This window comes from Sinohyriopsis cumingii, chromosome 2, assembly GCF_028554795.1.
Source record: "Sinohyriopsis cumingii isolate HCF-2022 chromosome 2, ASM2855479v2, whole genome shotgun sequence".
Lineage (NCBI taxonomy): Eukaryota > Metazoa > Mollusca > Bivalvia > Unionida > Unionidae > Sinohyriopsis > Sinohyriopsis cumingii.
Genome location: NC_142962.1, coordinates 16,600,031 through 16,618,498, shown reverse-complemented (window position 1 = coordinate 16,618,498; position 18,468 = coordinate 16,600,031). Strand labels below are relative to the sequence as shown.

Sequence of the window (18,468 nt, the reverse complement as noted above, 5' to 3'; positions counted from 1 at the left end):
TGTATTTTCCTTAATGTGACCGTAAGTGGTGAAAAACTGACAGTGAAAAGAATTTGATCATGAATTATCACAACAAAAGGCACTCAACTGTACAAATTGAGCAGCTGTTTGAAAATAATTGATTTTTAAACCCATTCATGAAATACATTCACATTTCATTCCCTTTTTATTTATTATGACCCTCAATTTTCTTCAAAATGCATTCATCATTTCATTTGCATTTACTCTGTCTTTTATTTTGTTTCAATTTGTTCTGTATCTGTTTGTATTCATGTTACATTCCATTTTCTTTTCACTTGTAAAGTTACCCATCTCGTGGTTAGTACCTCATCAACTGTTTCCTTAAAGAGACTGAAGATCAATCTAGAAACGATGTGAGAAGATGACTTCCCCAAAAATTAAAATTTCAAAAGATTTGCCAATGATAATGTATATGTTGTACAGTCACTCTTCAATATAAATGGAGGTTTAAAAATCTCCAAACATCCACTTGCCAAATTGGGGAAGTACTAAAAATCATTAGTCTAGAATATTACAAAATATAAAAATAATCTAAATATGACTATGTTAAAGGCTATTTCTCAGAATGTATTTCTGTGACCCTTCTAGCACTAACTGTTAGCAATTACAAACTGCTCTCTCACTGGTAATCATTCATTAGCGTTGACAATTGAGAGTTGTTATTGTTCTGGTTTAATGTCTTTTTTTTTTTTCAGCACAAGATAGGCCAGGATGATTAGTGGAGGAAGAACCCAGGAAAACCCTGGTAAGACCCACTAACCGACAGGAAGCTAATGACAAGCTTTCTCACATACCTACATTGGCCAAGCCCAAGACTCAAACCCATGCAGGCAGATGTGAGATTGCAGTGATTGGCCATCTGAGTCACCAAAAAGCAAGAGTGAAGTGCATGTAAGAAACTGATCAGAACAAAGAAGAGATTTCAAGTAAAAGGTATGGGCTTTTGATGAACAATGTTGGCAATGTTCTCAACAGAACATCCCTTTAGTTCAAGAGAAAAAGTGTTCTCAACTGATCAGGTGAGCACCTTAAAACTTCCTTTGACTTGTGGAAATTTTCTTGTGCCACTTCAATGTTTAATTTTAACCCTAGGCCAATAAATCGGCCCTTCACCCATGATTATATTGATTTTTGGGTGAGGGGCTGATATCACCTATTCATTAAAAGCTGCAATTATTTGCATCCAAATCTGGCTGCACACATCGGTGTACATGTTATACATTTACTGGTATTTCTCGTGGCTGTGCAGCTACTGTCGGCTGAAGGGTTCTTTTGTTGACATGTAGATTATATTTCCTAAGCAAATCATATGTTTGGTGACTTGTAAATCCACCTAGAATAACACAACCATCTGTCCTGTGGCCACTTTGACTTTCGTGCTTGATATGGCTGTCTAAAGAGCGTGCGGGTTTGTTCCGGAATCCTTTGCATGCAGCAAAATTGCACATTTTAATAAACAGGTGACATCAGACCCACAACATCGTCCAACAGTATCATCACAGATTTGTGAGGTTGATTTATCAGACTTTTTTAACCCTTGATACTGTCCATGTGTATTCTACTACTGTTCTTATAATACAGGGTTGGTCATTGAACTGAATTAATTCTTTTAATTTTATTTCATCATTACTACTTGAATTATTTAACTTTAGAAATTATTCCCAATTATAATGTGGCTTTACATTATTAAATACTCGTTTTTTTGTTTGTATGCATTGAAATGATATAATCTTGTTATCTCCCTTAGTATTAGGCCCCATCGCAAAAAATGCATGTTAGTTTTATGGTTCATTCTGAATATCATTATAAATTAAAATCAATTAACTTACTTGGCAGCTGCCAGTCCAAGCAACAGTCCTATAGTTGTCATCTCATGACCCTATCAAAGAAAAAGGATCAGTTATCACACTATTTAATCATACTGATATTTGCTCAGACATAATGATGGTCAAACATTAAAAGGTTGAAACATTATTTATCTTCTAATAAATCTATTTCATTAGCTATAGCACTATAACCTTGTCACAACTCTTTACAGGGCAATTATAAATGGATATTAAGGACAATTTTTAACAGAATAACACACAAAAAAGCTGTCTCTGTGGCAGTAAATCTGTCTTTTTCTTCATTTTGAATAAACACTTGCCTAATAATTCACATATATTTCTAGATATACAGCTTGGATGTAAATTTCTATCACAAGATGAAAGTCATAACACAGGTAAATTGTGTTCATTGTCCAAGTAATCTGTGATATATATACATCAGAATTTTAACTAAAGCAAAACAGAATCGTATAAACTTTCAAGTACCAATTTTCCAATGGACAATATTTAGTCTTTAGATAAATTTTGATTTAAAAATTCCAACAATTTTTATTGATTTATGGGAATCATTGTTTGTCAAGCATGTAAGGGAGATAACTTCTGAGAGATGCAAATGGCATTTGGTCAATTTAGGATTACTAGTCTTCATAAACTAATACCTGTATCCTTTCCAATTCTTTTCATTATTTTTTTATAAACATTTTTAAATAACATTGAATATCTTTACCTTACTGAGATAATCATGCACATTGAGGATGTTGAGGTTCACCAGATGTTTGTTCAGGCCCAAGGCCATCAGAAAACCTGGATACTCATTTGTCAATTCTGCTGTCTTAGGCTTGTTGTAAATTATCCATGTGGAGTCAACCTGCAGTTAAAGGAACATCACATATATTTATTACTAAAAAACTGATGTACAAGTACATGTATCGCCATCACTCAGGATACATACCGATTTTATCTAGGAATAAAAAGAAATACATGTATCAATTCATTCAATTTACATACCGATTTTATCTAGGAATAAAAAGAAATACATGTATCAACATCATTCAGGATACATACCGATTTTATCTAGGAATAAAAAGAAATGTATCAACTCCAGAACTTGAAGACATCATTTAATTCTTTTCCTGTACAACCCTTTTAATGAATAAAATAAAACACATAAAATCAAAGAATTCAAATATAAAAACTAAAATACAAGTTTTCAATGTCCACTGATATAGTGGTGAAAAGCTAAAAAGGTTGTGCACTTTATTACAAAGAAACATTAGAGCAGTGGCTTGTGAATAACTCTGAGCTTTCATTATGCAAACAAAAAAGTTTCCTTTTATTATTCCCTTCAGTCATTCATGCTTTTTTGTGTATTTCTTCATTTCTGCCATTTTTGTCTTGTGCTACATATTTTTGACGAATGACAACCTGTTATCTATCCAAAGGATTGAATTAGGATCTTAAAAATAACTCCGAAAGCATTTTGTATTTACATACTGCAATTTCGGCTGGTTGCTTATATTGTAAATGTTGCAGACTTGTGTACCCTCGATATATGGAATCAGTATCCATAAAGTCCGGTTTCGATATTCTGGACCAAATATCATTATTCCCCATTTGGCTTCAAAATTATGAGTGATTATTTCAATTCACCATTATAAATATATTCAAAATTACACAAACAAATGACATAAAACAACAAAATAAATGTAGAAATCTTTTAGTGACTATTGCAATGATGTAGGAACCTTCTGAATACAATAGTAGGAAGAAAGAAATTTTTTTTAAAAAGTAGAACTTGTCATTGCTCCCATCAGCTGAAAGAGTGAATAATCCTGTCTTCTTCTTCATTGTCAATTTATCCTGTCCATGGCTGGCAAGCTCCTCCACAAGTCATATTGTTTTGTCCTGCCAGACTGAAACAATTTTGCAATTTCTGAGTCCAGAATCTCCTATGGCTTTTGTTAGCGTGTCTGCTGATGCCACCGGCAGATGTAAATTTGCAACCAGATATGTCATAATAGCTTCCATCCTTGTCACTTCCATCTCAAACATGTCTTTCCTTGCCTGGTTTGTCACTTGAGCTAAGATCTGTTGTGTGCCCCATCGCAAATTATGTCACTGGTGTTTGTCACGGTCCATGTTGATGTCATTTTGTGACCAGCAATACTGAAGTCACACATAGAGTAAGAACAAATGATGAAGGGTTCCCCTTGTCTTCCCTTTTGGAGCTATTTATATTCACCCTTGTACAATGTCATGAAGTCTTTTATCAATCCCCTTTTCAGTGAATTATGTTTGCAACCTTTGTTTTTATGCTTTTCCTCCATCTTCAACATCTCAAATATTTGAACTGCTGAGTGACCTTTCAGAATCAAAGATGGCATTCAAATGGAAGTGGCAGGACAAACTTTGATCCAAGGAGGTTTTCTTTGTTGTTTTTTTTAATACGAAAAATCGTTTGTAGAGAAAAAAAATTATATTTCAGTATGAAATACAGAAAAATCATTACAGGCAACCAGCTCTGAATGTTGTCACAGAATTATGTGTATATGAATTACAATACATTATAAATGGATGAAAATGCAGATGGGTTTCATTCCTCATGTACAGCATTACCCAGGAGCTTTTTTTTTTATTTTAACCCTGATGATACTGATATCTTGTTTTTGTTTTTTTAATTGCTTGTGCATACACAAAACACTGGCTGTGGGGAACCTGTTTTACTAGAAGTTCTCTGGTTATGGATATGGCTAGGATCATAGTACTTCTAACTCAAGTTCTCTCTGCATCATCACAATATATAAGAATCTTGTCAGGAAGATGTCCACCTTATGGAAGCAATCCGCAGCAGCAGAGGTATGTGATAAATGAAACTATTCTCTCTTGTCATCCATTCTAGGTGATGAAATTGTTTTATGTACTGAATGTTTCAGAATTCACTCTAAATTTCTAGAAAGTCAGGCCTATGTTACATAATGCCATGCAATCAGACAGAAGTCTGTTCTAAGTAAGACATTTTATAGCTGACAAGCAAGTTGAATTCTATGTTGTATACATTAAAAGATGAGGAATGTTCAAGTTCTTAAAATCCAGTGCAATTATTCTTGTCAGAGACACATTTGAGGCTGAATGTGGTAAACGTAATCATAATCTTGTCTAGGCATTCTTATTAAAGTTGTTGTTGTTGTTCTAGGGTTTAACGCCATTTTTCAGCACAAGATAGGTTAAACGTGGCGGCCAATATAACTGGTGGAGGAAGAACTCTAGAAAACCCAGGGAAGAACCACCGACCCATGAGAAGCTACTGGCAGGCTTCCCCACATACCAATGCTAACCGAGCCTTGGACTTGAACCCATGCAGAGGTGAGATGGCGGTGATCCGGAACGGTGAGCACTTTAAACCATTTGGCCACTCAGGGCCCCTTCTTATTAATGCATGTAATGCTAACACTGTAAATTCATGTGTGTGTGTCTGTATAATGTATATCGTATTCACACCTAAACATGTCTCATGCATTACACCACTCAGCCATTTTATTAGCTGTTACAGGCAGTCATCAAACTCTATGGTTTGTGTAACCTGTATCATACATGCTGATGATTCCATACATCATATAGGTTGAAAGATCCATATATAAATTGTATCTGTTGATAGATAACGTATATCAATTGTATCTGTATACACTGATCATATCCATTGATATACAAGATCACTGATGGTTATTTGCTGAAATTCCAGGCTTTCTTGGTCTGTATACATTTAGGAATGATATAATTTTGTTATATCCTTGTTGAACCTTGTGTGCATGTGTAGTGTAGCAAGGGTTATTGCTAGATCCAATCTCGCCCAGCTTCATTCTGTTACATTTACCTGTTTTGTCATTATCTAGCTCATTTTTTGTTTATCGTTTGACTGTTTCCTGAAGTTGATTTGTACATATTTTTGATTTTTGATCACATATGTCTGTGAGAGAGAAAGATCGAGAATCTATACGTATGGCCATATTGAGACAAATCTTGCAGCGACAGACCTTCTGGAGGCTAGCTTTAGCATGTTTGCCAGTTTCTAGTTGATGGATTTTGAATATCATACAAAGCTTTTATTTTCAAACTGAATATGTACATGTCTGCTGCCCATGTGACTATGTGACGGTGTGCATATGGAAACTGAAAGATCATTAGAACTCAGCAACATTGTCAACCATAGCTGCTCCATTTTTTCAAATAAAATTATAAATCAATAGACTGAGATTGATTGCCAGTCACAACTATGGTACAAAATTCTTTTATCCTAGAGTAAGCATTCCCATTAAAAAGAAGGTCAGGTCACCAGACTGCTTTTGTGTGTGTGTATGTGTGTGTGTGTGTCCACTCATACATATAAATTCTTGCTACACATAGATCCCATATTGATGCAAATGAAAATCAGTTTTTAAATTTTTCGCACCTGATAGTTTGTTAATTTCCAGATTTAACAGTTTAATCTAATGTTATTAAAAGTGGTATACAGCCTTTTAGGGCCTAATTCTATGTTCATATGCTTAAAAGAAGACAAATGTTACCATGTCAATTTGAAATTCAACACCATTTGACCATGTTTTATTTGAAGTACAAGGGTCCGGCAATATAAAGAACATGCAACAAAGATGCTGTATATCCAAATATTCAATGAACCATCCTTAATTTCAAAGTAATTGAATAGTCAAAAAAAGAGGGAAATAAATACACAAATATGTCACAAATTTCTCCAGAAATAAAATCTAGCACCATTTAATGATTATAATGAACACTTAATATTCCGAAGCTTTTGGAATATATACCCTGTATTTTTTACAAATGTGACAATGTCAACTTCTACCTGAAGTCAAAGTGATAATGTCAATGGGAAGTGTGCATTGGAACAAATGAACTTGTATTAATCTCTCTGTTTAATTTTTTTTACTTCCCTTCATTCTTGAGACATATCTGATATAAAAAAGGAAACCAGTACATGTCCACTTGTCATTTTTAAAATGAATATATAAAAACTGACGTCCCTAGTCCATGCAATAACAAAACCATGCTATACATGTTCCAAAAGTGCCCCACAAACTGAATGCTTTACAGATAATATACTCTCTCCATTCTTTTTTCCTAAAATTAAAACTCACAAAATCAAATTTTATGATCATCACTATAGAGTAAAAACTGATCAAATTGTAAAATAAAATAAAGTAAGCTTCTCCCCCACCCAATAAATACACAAAGCAAGAAAATCTCTCCACTCTATTTTTGTGAAGAAACTGATTAACAAATAAATAAAGTCTTTTCTCTGGCTATTCTGGCATGATTCTGACAGCAAGTCAGAGCTAAATACAAATATAAGCAAAATCTTTAAAATGAAATCGAAACTTAATTTTACAGCAATCAACCATACCTAATCAAAATATGTACATTACTGAAAGAAAGTTGCAAGACAAATAAAAAATTTTTTTAGATTCTATCACTGACTATTATGCATGTTCTTTTGCCAGACATTATAGAATAATCCAAGAAAAAACTGATCCTGGATAAATAAAATTAAATATATATTTAAGAAAGAGCAATGGGCTACTTTAATCTAGGAGTATCATCTTGATCCAATTAAGGGTCAAAATCTTATCCAACCTTGTCCTCTGCATTTCATTTGCACTTCATTCTGCATTTCATTTGCAATTATTTGCATTCATTCTGCATTTCATTTGCACTTCATTCTGCATACATTCTGCATTTCATTTACATTCATTCTGCATTTCATTTGCACTTCTGCATTCATTATGCATTTCATTTACACTTCATTCTGCATACATTCTGCACTTCATTTACATTCATTCTGCATTTCATTTGCACTTCATTCTGCATTCATTATGCATTTCATTTACACTTCATTCTGCATACATTCTGCATTTCATTTACATTCATTCTGCATTTCATATGCAGTTTATCTGCATTCATACTGCATTTCATTTGCATTCCATTATTAATACATTTCAGCTGTTATCTTATCATTTTTCCTTCACATTCTCCAAAATATATTCTCATTTAGCGCTGATTCCTTCGTTTTCACTTTTTTTTTTGTTCATCTGGAATATATTTACCAAAGCTGTGATTTGGTTCAAATGGTAAAGAAACTATTACCTTCATACTTTGTTCTACTAAATATGTGCTTCAAAAAAAAAGAAAATGCATACAATTTGAAAGACAGTACTGAATTTACGATAAATAAAAATATATTTACAGCTGCAATAAAGGCAAATGTCTAACTACAGTGTCTATCTACAAATTTTATGTCTTATTTTATTTTGTTTTTAAAAAAATCTGCAGATATACAACTTCCAGAGGCAAAATATCACATGCAAGTAGTGAAAAGATGTCAGTGTAAACAATCTGATCCCAGATTATCTTGCAAAAGTAAATAGAAATTAAGCAGCAGCCCTAAATATATGTTGTTTTGTTGTAGGATTTAATGCCATTTTTCAGCACACAATAGGCTATACATGGCAGCCAGTATTAATGGTGGAAAAAGAACCCAGGAAATCCCCAGAAAGATCCACCGACCATCGAGAAGCTACTGGCAAGCTTTCTCACATACCCACATTGGCCGAATCTGAGACTCGAACCCATGTAGAGGTGAGATGGCAGTGACCCGTAATGGAGAATGCCTTAGACCACTCAGGCACTTGGGGCCCCTCTAAATATATGTAAATTGATTTTACATTTGCAGTCTCCATTTCCTTAAATCTGCATTCATCATTTAGCTTGCACTGATTCTTCATTTTATTTTCATTCATTCTGCATTTTATTTGCATTATTTTCTGTATTCTGTTTGTGTTCATTTTACTGTTTTTGTTTCACTGGTAAACCTATTTTAGGGTCTGTTGAGTTTTATAATGCCATGATTTCCGATTTGATGGCAAAGTGAAACTGGCATATACCTGGTCTAAAAATAACCAGAGACTGCACTGAATGACTGATTCTGGTTGTTTGGATTGTCACACTAGCTGGAGGCAACCTGCTTGGGAAACATACAAGCTAACTGGAAACAATGTTCCTTTCAAAGGTGTTTTTCCTCTGATATGTGTGCAGCTTTTCAATAGGCCATTTGCACGACTAGGCATATACTAACATTTTGTACCTACTGTCTGTCAGAATCCTAATAATTAAATACTTATTTTAATTGTGGATTCATAAAATAGTTCCATTCTAAAACAAATGACGGAGAAAGAATGGGGGTTTCTTTTTAATTGGGTATATTTATGATATGCTTTTCAACAACTGGATAAAATTTTCAAACGTCTAAAGGATGAAGACTTTAAATGAATGATTCTTGCAGTCAATACAATTTATATTTATATTCTCAAAGCTTTTAATCCTTTTAAAAAGCAAAACCCAAACTCAAGAACTACAGCTGAAATTCTGACATTTGTAACTTTACTAAGAACAATTAAATTTATAGGATTTTAATTTTAATAACTTTAGTTCCCAGCAAATTTAGTGCCATATCTATTTAAAGATTTTAATTTCAAGTTCTGTTTTAAAACTATTTGGGAAATATAAGACCCTATGATACACACCTCTGAAAAGTTGGCTATTCTGAGACCTGCAGCAACTCCATTGTGGAAATGTGGCCAAGCACTCATGTTGGCGGGAGTGTCAATGTGGGTCAAATCCACAGTGGTATTCCTTGGAAAAGAACAGAGATTTTATAAACAACCAGTGTCAGTACAGCTATTAAATAATAGAAAGAATAAATCACATCTGACACATTTGGCTTTAAGTAATCCTCCATCTATAGGAAAATCCCAACCATTATCTTCATAAACTATACTTTCCTGATAAAACAACAATTATTAAAACAAAACATGAAGTTTCTGCAGGAATGCAGTGTCATACCATCCAACGATGTATTGACATATCTTGCAAATGACTTGCAAGAACTTAAGCTATATATCCAGCTAAATATTTGACCTTAGTTATATATCCAGCTACATATTTGACTTCACTCATATAACAATCAGGTCTGATTTTTCAAACGTCTTCACATTAATGTAAATAAGTTGGTGGTCAGAACTACATCACTGCCATAAAATATTGTCAATGCCATCAATCATTCAAGACAAGTAGTGATATCAGTATTTTAAAGCTGACCACCATGGTGCCATTTTGGAGGTCAGATGAGCACTTTTTTTTTTATCCAGAACCAGTTACATACTGCAATAGTTATAAGCACATGCTGATTCAATCATTCATTTTTAGTATGCAAATAACTTTTTCTCCATGTGCTAAAACAAATTTTATTGCCTGATGCTCTGGACTCCTCCAGTTCAATATTAGACCCCTCATGTATTCTGAGCGAGCTATCTGTCAGTCTAGAAAATAAAACCCACACCCAAACCGCCATGTTGATTGATTTGCATGTCAAAACCCATGTGCAATGAATCAAAGCATATTTATTACGAATATCCAGAAAGACAATGGTAAATTATTAATATTCACTTCCCCCTAAGGGTCCATTTATAGATCCTCAACCTTAAAAAGATTTATTGTCCTTCATGAATAATAATGAGCTACCTCTGTGTTTGATGATACTTTTTTAATGCTTACAGTACAATGCATAAATGAGATGAGACTTGCTAATACTTACTATGCATCAATAGTCTGATGAGACTTGCTAATGCTTACAGTACAATGCATTCATAGTTTAATGAGACTTGCTAATGCTTACAGTACAATGCATCAATAGTTTAATGAGACTTGCTAATGCTTACAGTACAATGCATTCATAGTTTGATGAGGCTTGCTAATGCTTACAGTACAATGCATTCATAGTTTGATGAGACTTGCTAATGCTTACAGTACAATGCATCAGTAATTTGATGAGACTTGCTAATGCTTACAGTACAATGCATCAATAGTTTGATGAGACTTGCTAATATGATGAGACTTGCTAATGCTTACAGTACAATGCATTCATAGTTTGATGAGACTTGCTAATGCTTACAGTACAATGCATCAATAGTTTGATGAGACTTGCTAATGCTTACAGTACAATGCATCAATAGTTTGATGAGACTTGCTAATGCTTACAGTGCAATGCATCAATAGTTTGATAAGACTTGCTAATGCTTACAGTACAATGCATTCATAGTTTGATGAGACTTGCTAATGCTTACAGTGCAATGCATCAATAGTTAAATGTATTAACCAACCCAAGCAACTTTGACAATTAAGAGGATTAGCAGTTTGTCAAAACAGGCATGACAATATTTTCCAAATTTAATAAACAGTGATCATTATTTTAACCCATTAGTTCAGAGTTGCTAGCTGTCATTTCACAGAAACATAGTGTGGGTATCTGCCTAACTGATATGCATCCACTGTACCATAACATGAATTAAAAACACTTTAAGCTGTTTTCTAATGATGAAAATAGTACTGACTGAAATAAAAGATTTACCAAAAATACCAAGAAAGGCACAATATATATATATATATGCCCCATGTTTAATAGTCCTTTACAGTGATAACTGAACTTTCTGTGCGCATCATCACTTTCCTTCAGCCACTGTGACCTAACATATGACCATTTGACCCCAAAATTGATAGCTTTTCAAACCCAAGTATAAGTCATTATCAGAGTTTGGTTCAGTCTTTGAAGTAGAACTAATGTTCAGATAATTGTTCAGATAATAAATGGCTGGAAGAAAAATTACAGGCCATTGCAAAAACTTTTCTGATTTAATACCAATAGAGCTAAAACAGCGTCTCCTTACTTGCAAGAAAACTTTTCAAAGAATAATTAATCAAAACATCTTATGTTTTAACAAGAGAGCTACAACATACAAACATTCAAGTCTAAGATATGGATCTGAACACTTCAGTGAAATGTTTTAATTGACATACCTTATTAAATCAATTAGCTGGTCTCTCATAACATTTATACCTTCAATATTCCTGAAGCAAAAAAACACAATAGATCTAATTTTTCTCTCTTCTTTACTGTGAGTCATATCTCCTACAGGTATTAAAACCTATTCCTATGAATACTCACCTGGGTGGAGCACGCCCTGTCAAACAGAGTTTTGGAATGGGAAACGTTTCTGTCGGTATTGGGTGATGTGTGCTGAGGGTAAACATTCCTCTAAAAATAGAAGCACAAATGACTGTAAATCTGACAGCAGAAAAAAATTACCTATTAAATAATATTCCTGTATCTCACTTGGCAACCAATTTTCACCATCAGAACTTAAGTCTAGACTTGAATTAAGTTTAAAAGACTATGGTCTGATTGGCTGAAGTTAATTTCTAACTTGAAATAGATATATAAAAACTCCAATGTCAAAACTTAAGACTGGTTTGGGTGAAATTGAGGCCAGATTATCTATATCATACAAACACAAGCAAAAAGACCTATAAACAAAGTAGGAGATGTTTGTTCGGCATTAAATTTTAAAAAATCTAGATATTTTGTTGCGAGATTGTGATCCATTAATAAAAAGAACTGAATGTAGGCAAAGTAGAGATACTAATGTACTATTTTTAATGGGGTACAAATCTCAATGATCTGATAATTGCTTCATGTAAGGACATAACAATGGGAACATTACGACTCTCTTCCCCAATCCACATTTTTAAGCACTGACATGGGACCACAGTTAGCTTCCTTTTGAAGTTGACAAATATCATGGAGATATTCTGAAAAATTAGTACCAAGTCTGACGGTGCCAATATATTTTGACATTTTACAAAATATGTTGAGAATAAAAGTTTCCAAAACCGTATAGACTGTTAAAAATATTGTCTGCTTTGCAATGAACACATTCAGGTGTAACATATAAGGTAACTGCATGCTGTTCAGGTGTTACTTTGTTACTTCCTTTTAGTCAGTCTGTATTAATACACAAAATGGGCCAATTGACCCTTGATGAAATTTCAGGATTTCATACACTAGTATGTACAGGGTTAGTATGTACAGAAAGTTGCACAGTTACAAAGTGCTATCAGTGAAAGTAACAAATGTACAATAATGAAACATAGAAAAAATAATTGTGGTCTGACCCCACCAAGAAAAACATATATTTTTGTAAAAACATGAAAAATTATTGCAATGAAAACTAAAGCATTCATATTATTGTGAACTCCAAACATCAACAAGTCAATGCTACCAGTCTCTGATATTCCCTATTGTCATATTCCATCAATAATGTACCTTAGTTTCTGATACACATGAAACTGTTCCATCAATTGCTGGCCACAAAAGAAAGCTTGCATTGTAATTAAATCAGGGAAAGTGAAGAGATCATTTCAGGTTTATTCCAGTAAATTATACTTGGAACCCAGGGAAGGCACTACTGATGTGGAGTAGCCATCCATGGATGCAATTTAGAATTTTGTCTTGTTTTATATAAACTCTGTAATCCATGTAGCCTGCATATATTTTTAAAAAGTGCCTTCCCTGAGTACCATGTATGTTTAAATGGAACAGCCCTCTGTGAATACACAATGTTTAAAGTGTTATTACCAATGTAAACTTTAATATAATTACATGTATGTTATAGAGCACTGACTTTTGTACCACATTATATTTGATGTTACTCTATTAACTAGTGGAGTTTTCAAGATAAGTAATTTGGATAATTTTATCAAATATATTTTTTCATTCCAAAATTACTTTTTTCAATAATAACATTATGACCAAAGAATTTCATCTTCCATCATGTGAATTGCTTGGTGTAGCGGTAGCATGTCAGCCTGTCACATGGAAGAACTGCATTTGAATCCCTCTATGGACTTATAAAGACAATTATGTTACTATATTTTCTATGCACAGGTACACAAAACAGCCACACATAACAGCAAATAGCTCTCATTACTACCGTATAAGACATGTACTGTTTGAATCTATTACATACTTTAGCTACCCAACATGCTACAGTATAAAATAAAAAGATGTGTCCAAAGAAATAATGGATACACTTCATCCTGTGGGTGAAAAACTCGATATTTTGACCAAAGAAAGATGATGACTGAATGGATGTGGAGGGGTTCCCTCCTATCCGCTGGGGTGGTCTAGTCACCCCTGGTCCATGACTTGTTTCGTTACTAGTGGAACTTATCAGAGAGAATTGCTGTGATTGATTCATTTGTTCAACTAATCACTCTGTCTTGCCAGTTAGAGGTTTATAAACATGTAAAAACAATATTAAAAGGCATTTTTAAAAAACCTTGCACTACTTTTATGGTGAAAAAACATTTTCTTATCTCAATAAACACTTTTTGTGAAATAACACAGAAAGGAAACAAAATGAGAATTAGTGACGAATAGAAAAACAAATCAGACCTATATATAATACAGTAGTCCTGGTTAAGATGCAGGCACATATACTGTTATCAGCTAAACCTAATAAAGATTAATGACACTACAGACACTATAACTCTGGGCATAAGCATATATTACACATAGTTTGTTCGAGCTATACCTAAATCCAATAAGTATATATTATGTATAGTTGGTTCTAACTATACCTAAATACAATAAGCATATATTATATATAGTTGGTTCTAACTATACCTAAATACAATAAGTATATATTATGTATAGTTGGTTCTAACTATACCTAAATACAATAAGCATACATTATGTATAGTTGGTTCTAACTATACCTAAATACAATAAGCATATATTATGTATGGTTGGTTCTAGATATACCTAAATACAATAAGCATATATTATGCATTGTTGGTTCTAGCTATATCTAAATACAATAAGCATATATTATGCATTGTTGGTTCTAGCTATACTAAATACAATAAGCATATATTATGTATAGTTGGTTCTAACTATACCTAAATACAATCATATTGTTGGTTGTAACTATAAATATAGCAGTCAAACCTGCTATGGTCACCTTCAAATACAGCAGTGAACTGTACATTATATAAAAGTACTCCAAGCATCAGTTATACCTATACATTAAGATCAGGTTAGTTCCTGTTATACATGTATATTAAGGTAGTGTTGCACCTTAGATCCCATGGGCAGGGGACTGTATTCTATCCACAAATTACAGAAACCAGCCACAACCAGTCCAATAGGAACCAGAACTATTCTGCCCAGGCAATGGCCAGTTAAATGATGCATCCTGGGTATCCAATTATGAATTGTTACATAATCATTGATATGAGTTTCAACAACCTGTAAATTGATTATCTTATCCTTGTAATTTAAAGAGCTTACTGTCAATGATGGGATTTTCATGTGTTATTAAGTAATAAAGGGATTACAGGTGGTCCATGATGGCTGGTGGGTCTTTGATTAAAAATCATCAGATCTTTGGCAGAGGTGAGACAAAAAAGAGAAACCAGCCAAAAAACAATTTCAGCAGAAACATTAGCCAAAGCATTTTGATTTTTTTCATGCTAAATTGTTATTATGTTTTTAAAGATGATTTAAGAGGAAACTTTATGGGAAGCTCTTATCTGTTTTTGGTCAATTCATACCAAAATGCCAATGCTAGAAAACCATCTGCTGTTTTTGGTCAATTCATACAAAAATGCCAATGCTAGAAAACCATCTGCTGTTTTTGGTCAATTCATACCAAAATGTCAATGCTAGAAAACCATCTGCTGTTTTGGGTCAATTCATACCAAAATGCCAATGCTAGAAAACCATCTGCTGTTTTTGGTCAATTCATACCAAAATGCCAATGCTAGAAAACCATCTGCTATTTTTGGTCAATTCATACCAAAATGCCAATGCTAGAAAACCATCTGCTGTTTTTGGTCAATTCATACAAAAATGTCAATGCTAGAAAACCATCTGCTGTTTTGGGTCAATTCATACCAAAATGCCAATGCAGAAAAACCATCTGCTTAAAAAAAAAAGTTCAACATATCAGAGTTTAAATAAGATAAGTGCAGTTGAGTAGCAAAAATCATGAGTTTTCCTTGTTTGTTTCATGCAAACAGGATTTCAAGATAGTATGGTGGGAGGGAATGATATCACCAATTATATGCAAACACTATCACATAGGTGAAAGCAGGACCAGAAAACTTGCTCATATACCTAGGGAGGTGTGAGCATAATACCAGAGCTAAAAAAAAAGTGATATCTGAGAAATCCATGTGGACAGTATCAGAATGCAAACCCAAAGCATACTGACAAATTATATACAATATATACTTTTGTCTGCAATTTCAAAGAGTGACGGTGAAGTCATCTTCACAATCCTGCAATGAGTACGATGATGTTTTCAAATTTGTGTATAAAGCTCCTATTAATAGAACAGAATGAGACATGGAAAGACATGTACAAAATCAAAATTGTAGACAGATTTTTCAATTTATTTTTTCTTGATGAAAAGCACTCACAGTGGGCTAACAAGAGTCAAGGTTTGTGGAACATGGGACAAAATCTTGTGGGAAACACAATTCCAGGCTCAAGGTGCAACATGGAAGTCAGGTACACTAAGTCACATTCATACTTGTACATTAAGGTCAGGAACCATAAGTTAATTATACATGTATGTTAAGGTTAGGTACATGAAGTTCCATTGATACACAAATTTGAACTTATCTACTGGTATATAAGGGCCATCTGCTCATAAATACAAGTTTCTACAAGTCATTTGGATTACCATTTAAGGCAGGGTTGATTGTAGTTCAGATACTCAGTGTTATAATTGTTGAAAAACTGCTTTGCTTGCAAATCTTTAATCATTATCATATGCAATAGGCGCTATAGACTGAGAAATTAACAAACATATGACAGTTACACAATTTTTAAGTTTGACTGATTAGGAAGCAAAGATTATAAGTGAATGACAGTTACACACTTTGATCCACTTTTAAGTATGATAGATAAGGAAGCAAACAAATTCTAGACTTTTACCTCCCCACAGGAAGTGCCATGGTTCTGATGCAGATGGAGTACAGGTGCTTCTCTTGCTCTTCAATAAATTCATGGTCTCTGAAAAATGCAATAAACATAGATATATAGAACTATTAAATCCATTGTGTTACCACAGCAAGAAGGTCAGCTTTATATTACCACAGCAAGAAGGTCAGCTTTATATTACCATAGCAAGAAGGTCAGCTTTACATTACCATAACAAGAAGGTCAGCTCACAGTCAAAGCATTGCTAAAAAGCTCTGAACCAAAACACTAATAAACTAATAATGACAATGAAGATGATCATCATGATGATGACAGTGGTGCCATGAAATGTAACTGCTTTGTCTTGCTACACACAAATGAGGAATTGACAAAAGCCCTTGTAAAAACAAAACCATTAAAACGGCTCATTACATCTTGTAACAGAAATATCAATGATTTAAATATATAAACCACCACAAATATTGTCAAAGCAACTCAAAAAGGTAATGAAATAATAATCTACTGTGAATTAAGGTGTCAAAATGACATCAGTTCCTCAATGCTTACAACTCATGGCCATAACAAGCCATTAAAATTTGTCAAACGTAATTTTAATGGTTGCCATCAAGGCAGTTGGTATAGATTTTAATGGTCAATTATGTTGACAAGAAAAGCTGAAAACCTGTTTTTTTGTCTTTCTTTTTAATGGCAATTACCTGCACAAGATATATCGGTTAAAACACTTTATCTTAGATAATTTAAAAATCGCTTATCCAACTTGTGCCCTTGAGTGCCCTGGAGGAAGTTGCACATACAAAATCTAGATGATATTACCCAGTGTTTTTGAATATGACCTACCATGCAGAATTGTATACCTCTATCTCATATTAGCCAGTGGCTATGTAATATGACCTACTGTACAGAATTTCATATCTCTCTCTAGGGGTTACCAGCAAGTGGAACTGTAATATGACCTATTGTGCATAATTTCATATCCCTCTCTAAGGGATACATTCCAGTGGAACAGTAAAATTATCTACTGTGCAGAATTTCATACTATCTAGAAGATACAAGTGGAATCTAGCCAGTGGATCTGTAATATGACTTACTGTACAGAATTTCATATCTCTCTCCAGAGGATATTAGCCAGTGGATCTGTAATGTGACCTACTGTACAGAATTTGATATCCCTCTCGAGGGGATACTAGCCAGTAGATCTGCAAGATGACCCACTGTACAGAATTTCATATCTCTCTCTCTCGAGGATAGTAGCCAGTGGATCTGTAATGTGACCTACCGTATTTTCCGGCCTACAAGTCAATGCGGAGTATAAGTCGAATTGACCAATTTTGTAAATTTTCCATCCTTCGTCCATATATAAGTCGATTTGGAGTATAAGACGAGGCCAGGTCAATAACTTGGTTTTGTATTTTATACTAGTAACTTCCGGTTGCATGAATATTGATGGTATCGTTGTATGATATTCCATATTACTGGCAATCGTGAAATTGCATTACCGATGCTAACATGCTTGTGATTTTACTTCTGAACTGCTATATTTTGTTATCAATTGACATAGCTGAATAAACAGTTCATGCTTGTTTTATTATAATTGAAAGCACATCCATGCTGTAGTTCATTTTATTACCTGTAGTTACGAACGCAACTTATACAAACTTGTCATTTTCTATCGTAAGTTTGAAAGTCACGGACTCCGTTAGTGTTTGT

The 18,468-nt window shown here is 33.7% G+C and overlaps 1 protein-coding gene across 2 annotated transcripts in view; it reads right to left on the bottom strand.

Annotated features, from left to right (window-relative positions):
• LOC149804381 (anaphase-promoting complex subunit 1-like) overlaps positions 1-18,468 on the bottom strand; it is a 253,928-nt gene that overhangs the window by 101,293 nt on the left and 134,167 nt on the right. For both annotated transcript variants that reach the window (XM_089939582.1, XM_089939590.1), the window contains 5 exons: positions 16,756-16,833; positions 11,917-12,006; positions 9,440-9,548; positions 2,575-2,715; positions 1,851-1,900 (listed from right to left, as the gene is read on the bottom strand). In XM_089939582.1, the coding sequence (XP_089795708.1) occupies positions 1,851-1,900; positions 2,575-2,715; positions 9,440-9,548; positions 11,917-12,006; positions 16,756-16,833 (468 nt within the window). The remainder of the gene's footprint in view (positions 1-1,850; positions 1,901-2,574; positions 2,716-9,439; positions 9,549-11,916; positions 12,007-16,755; positions 16,834-18,468) is intronic.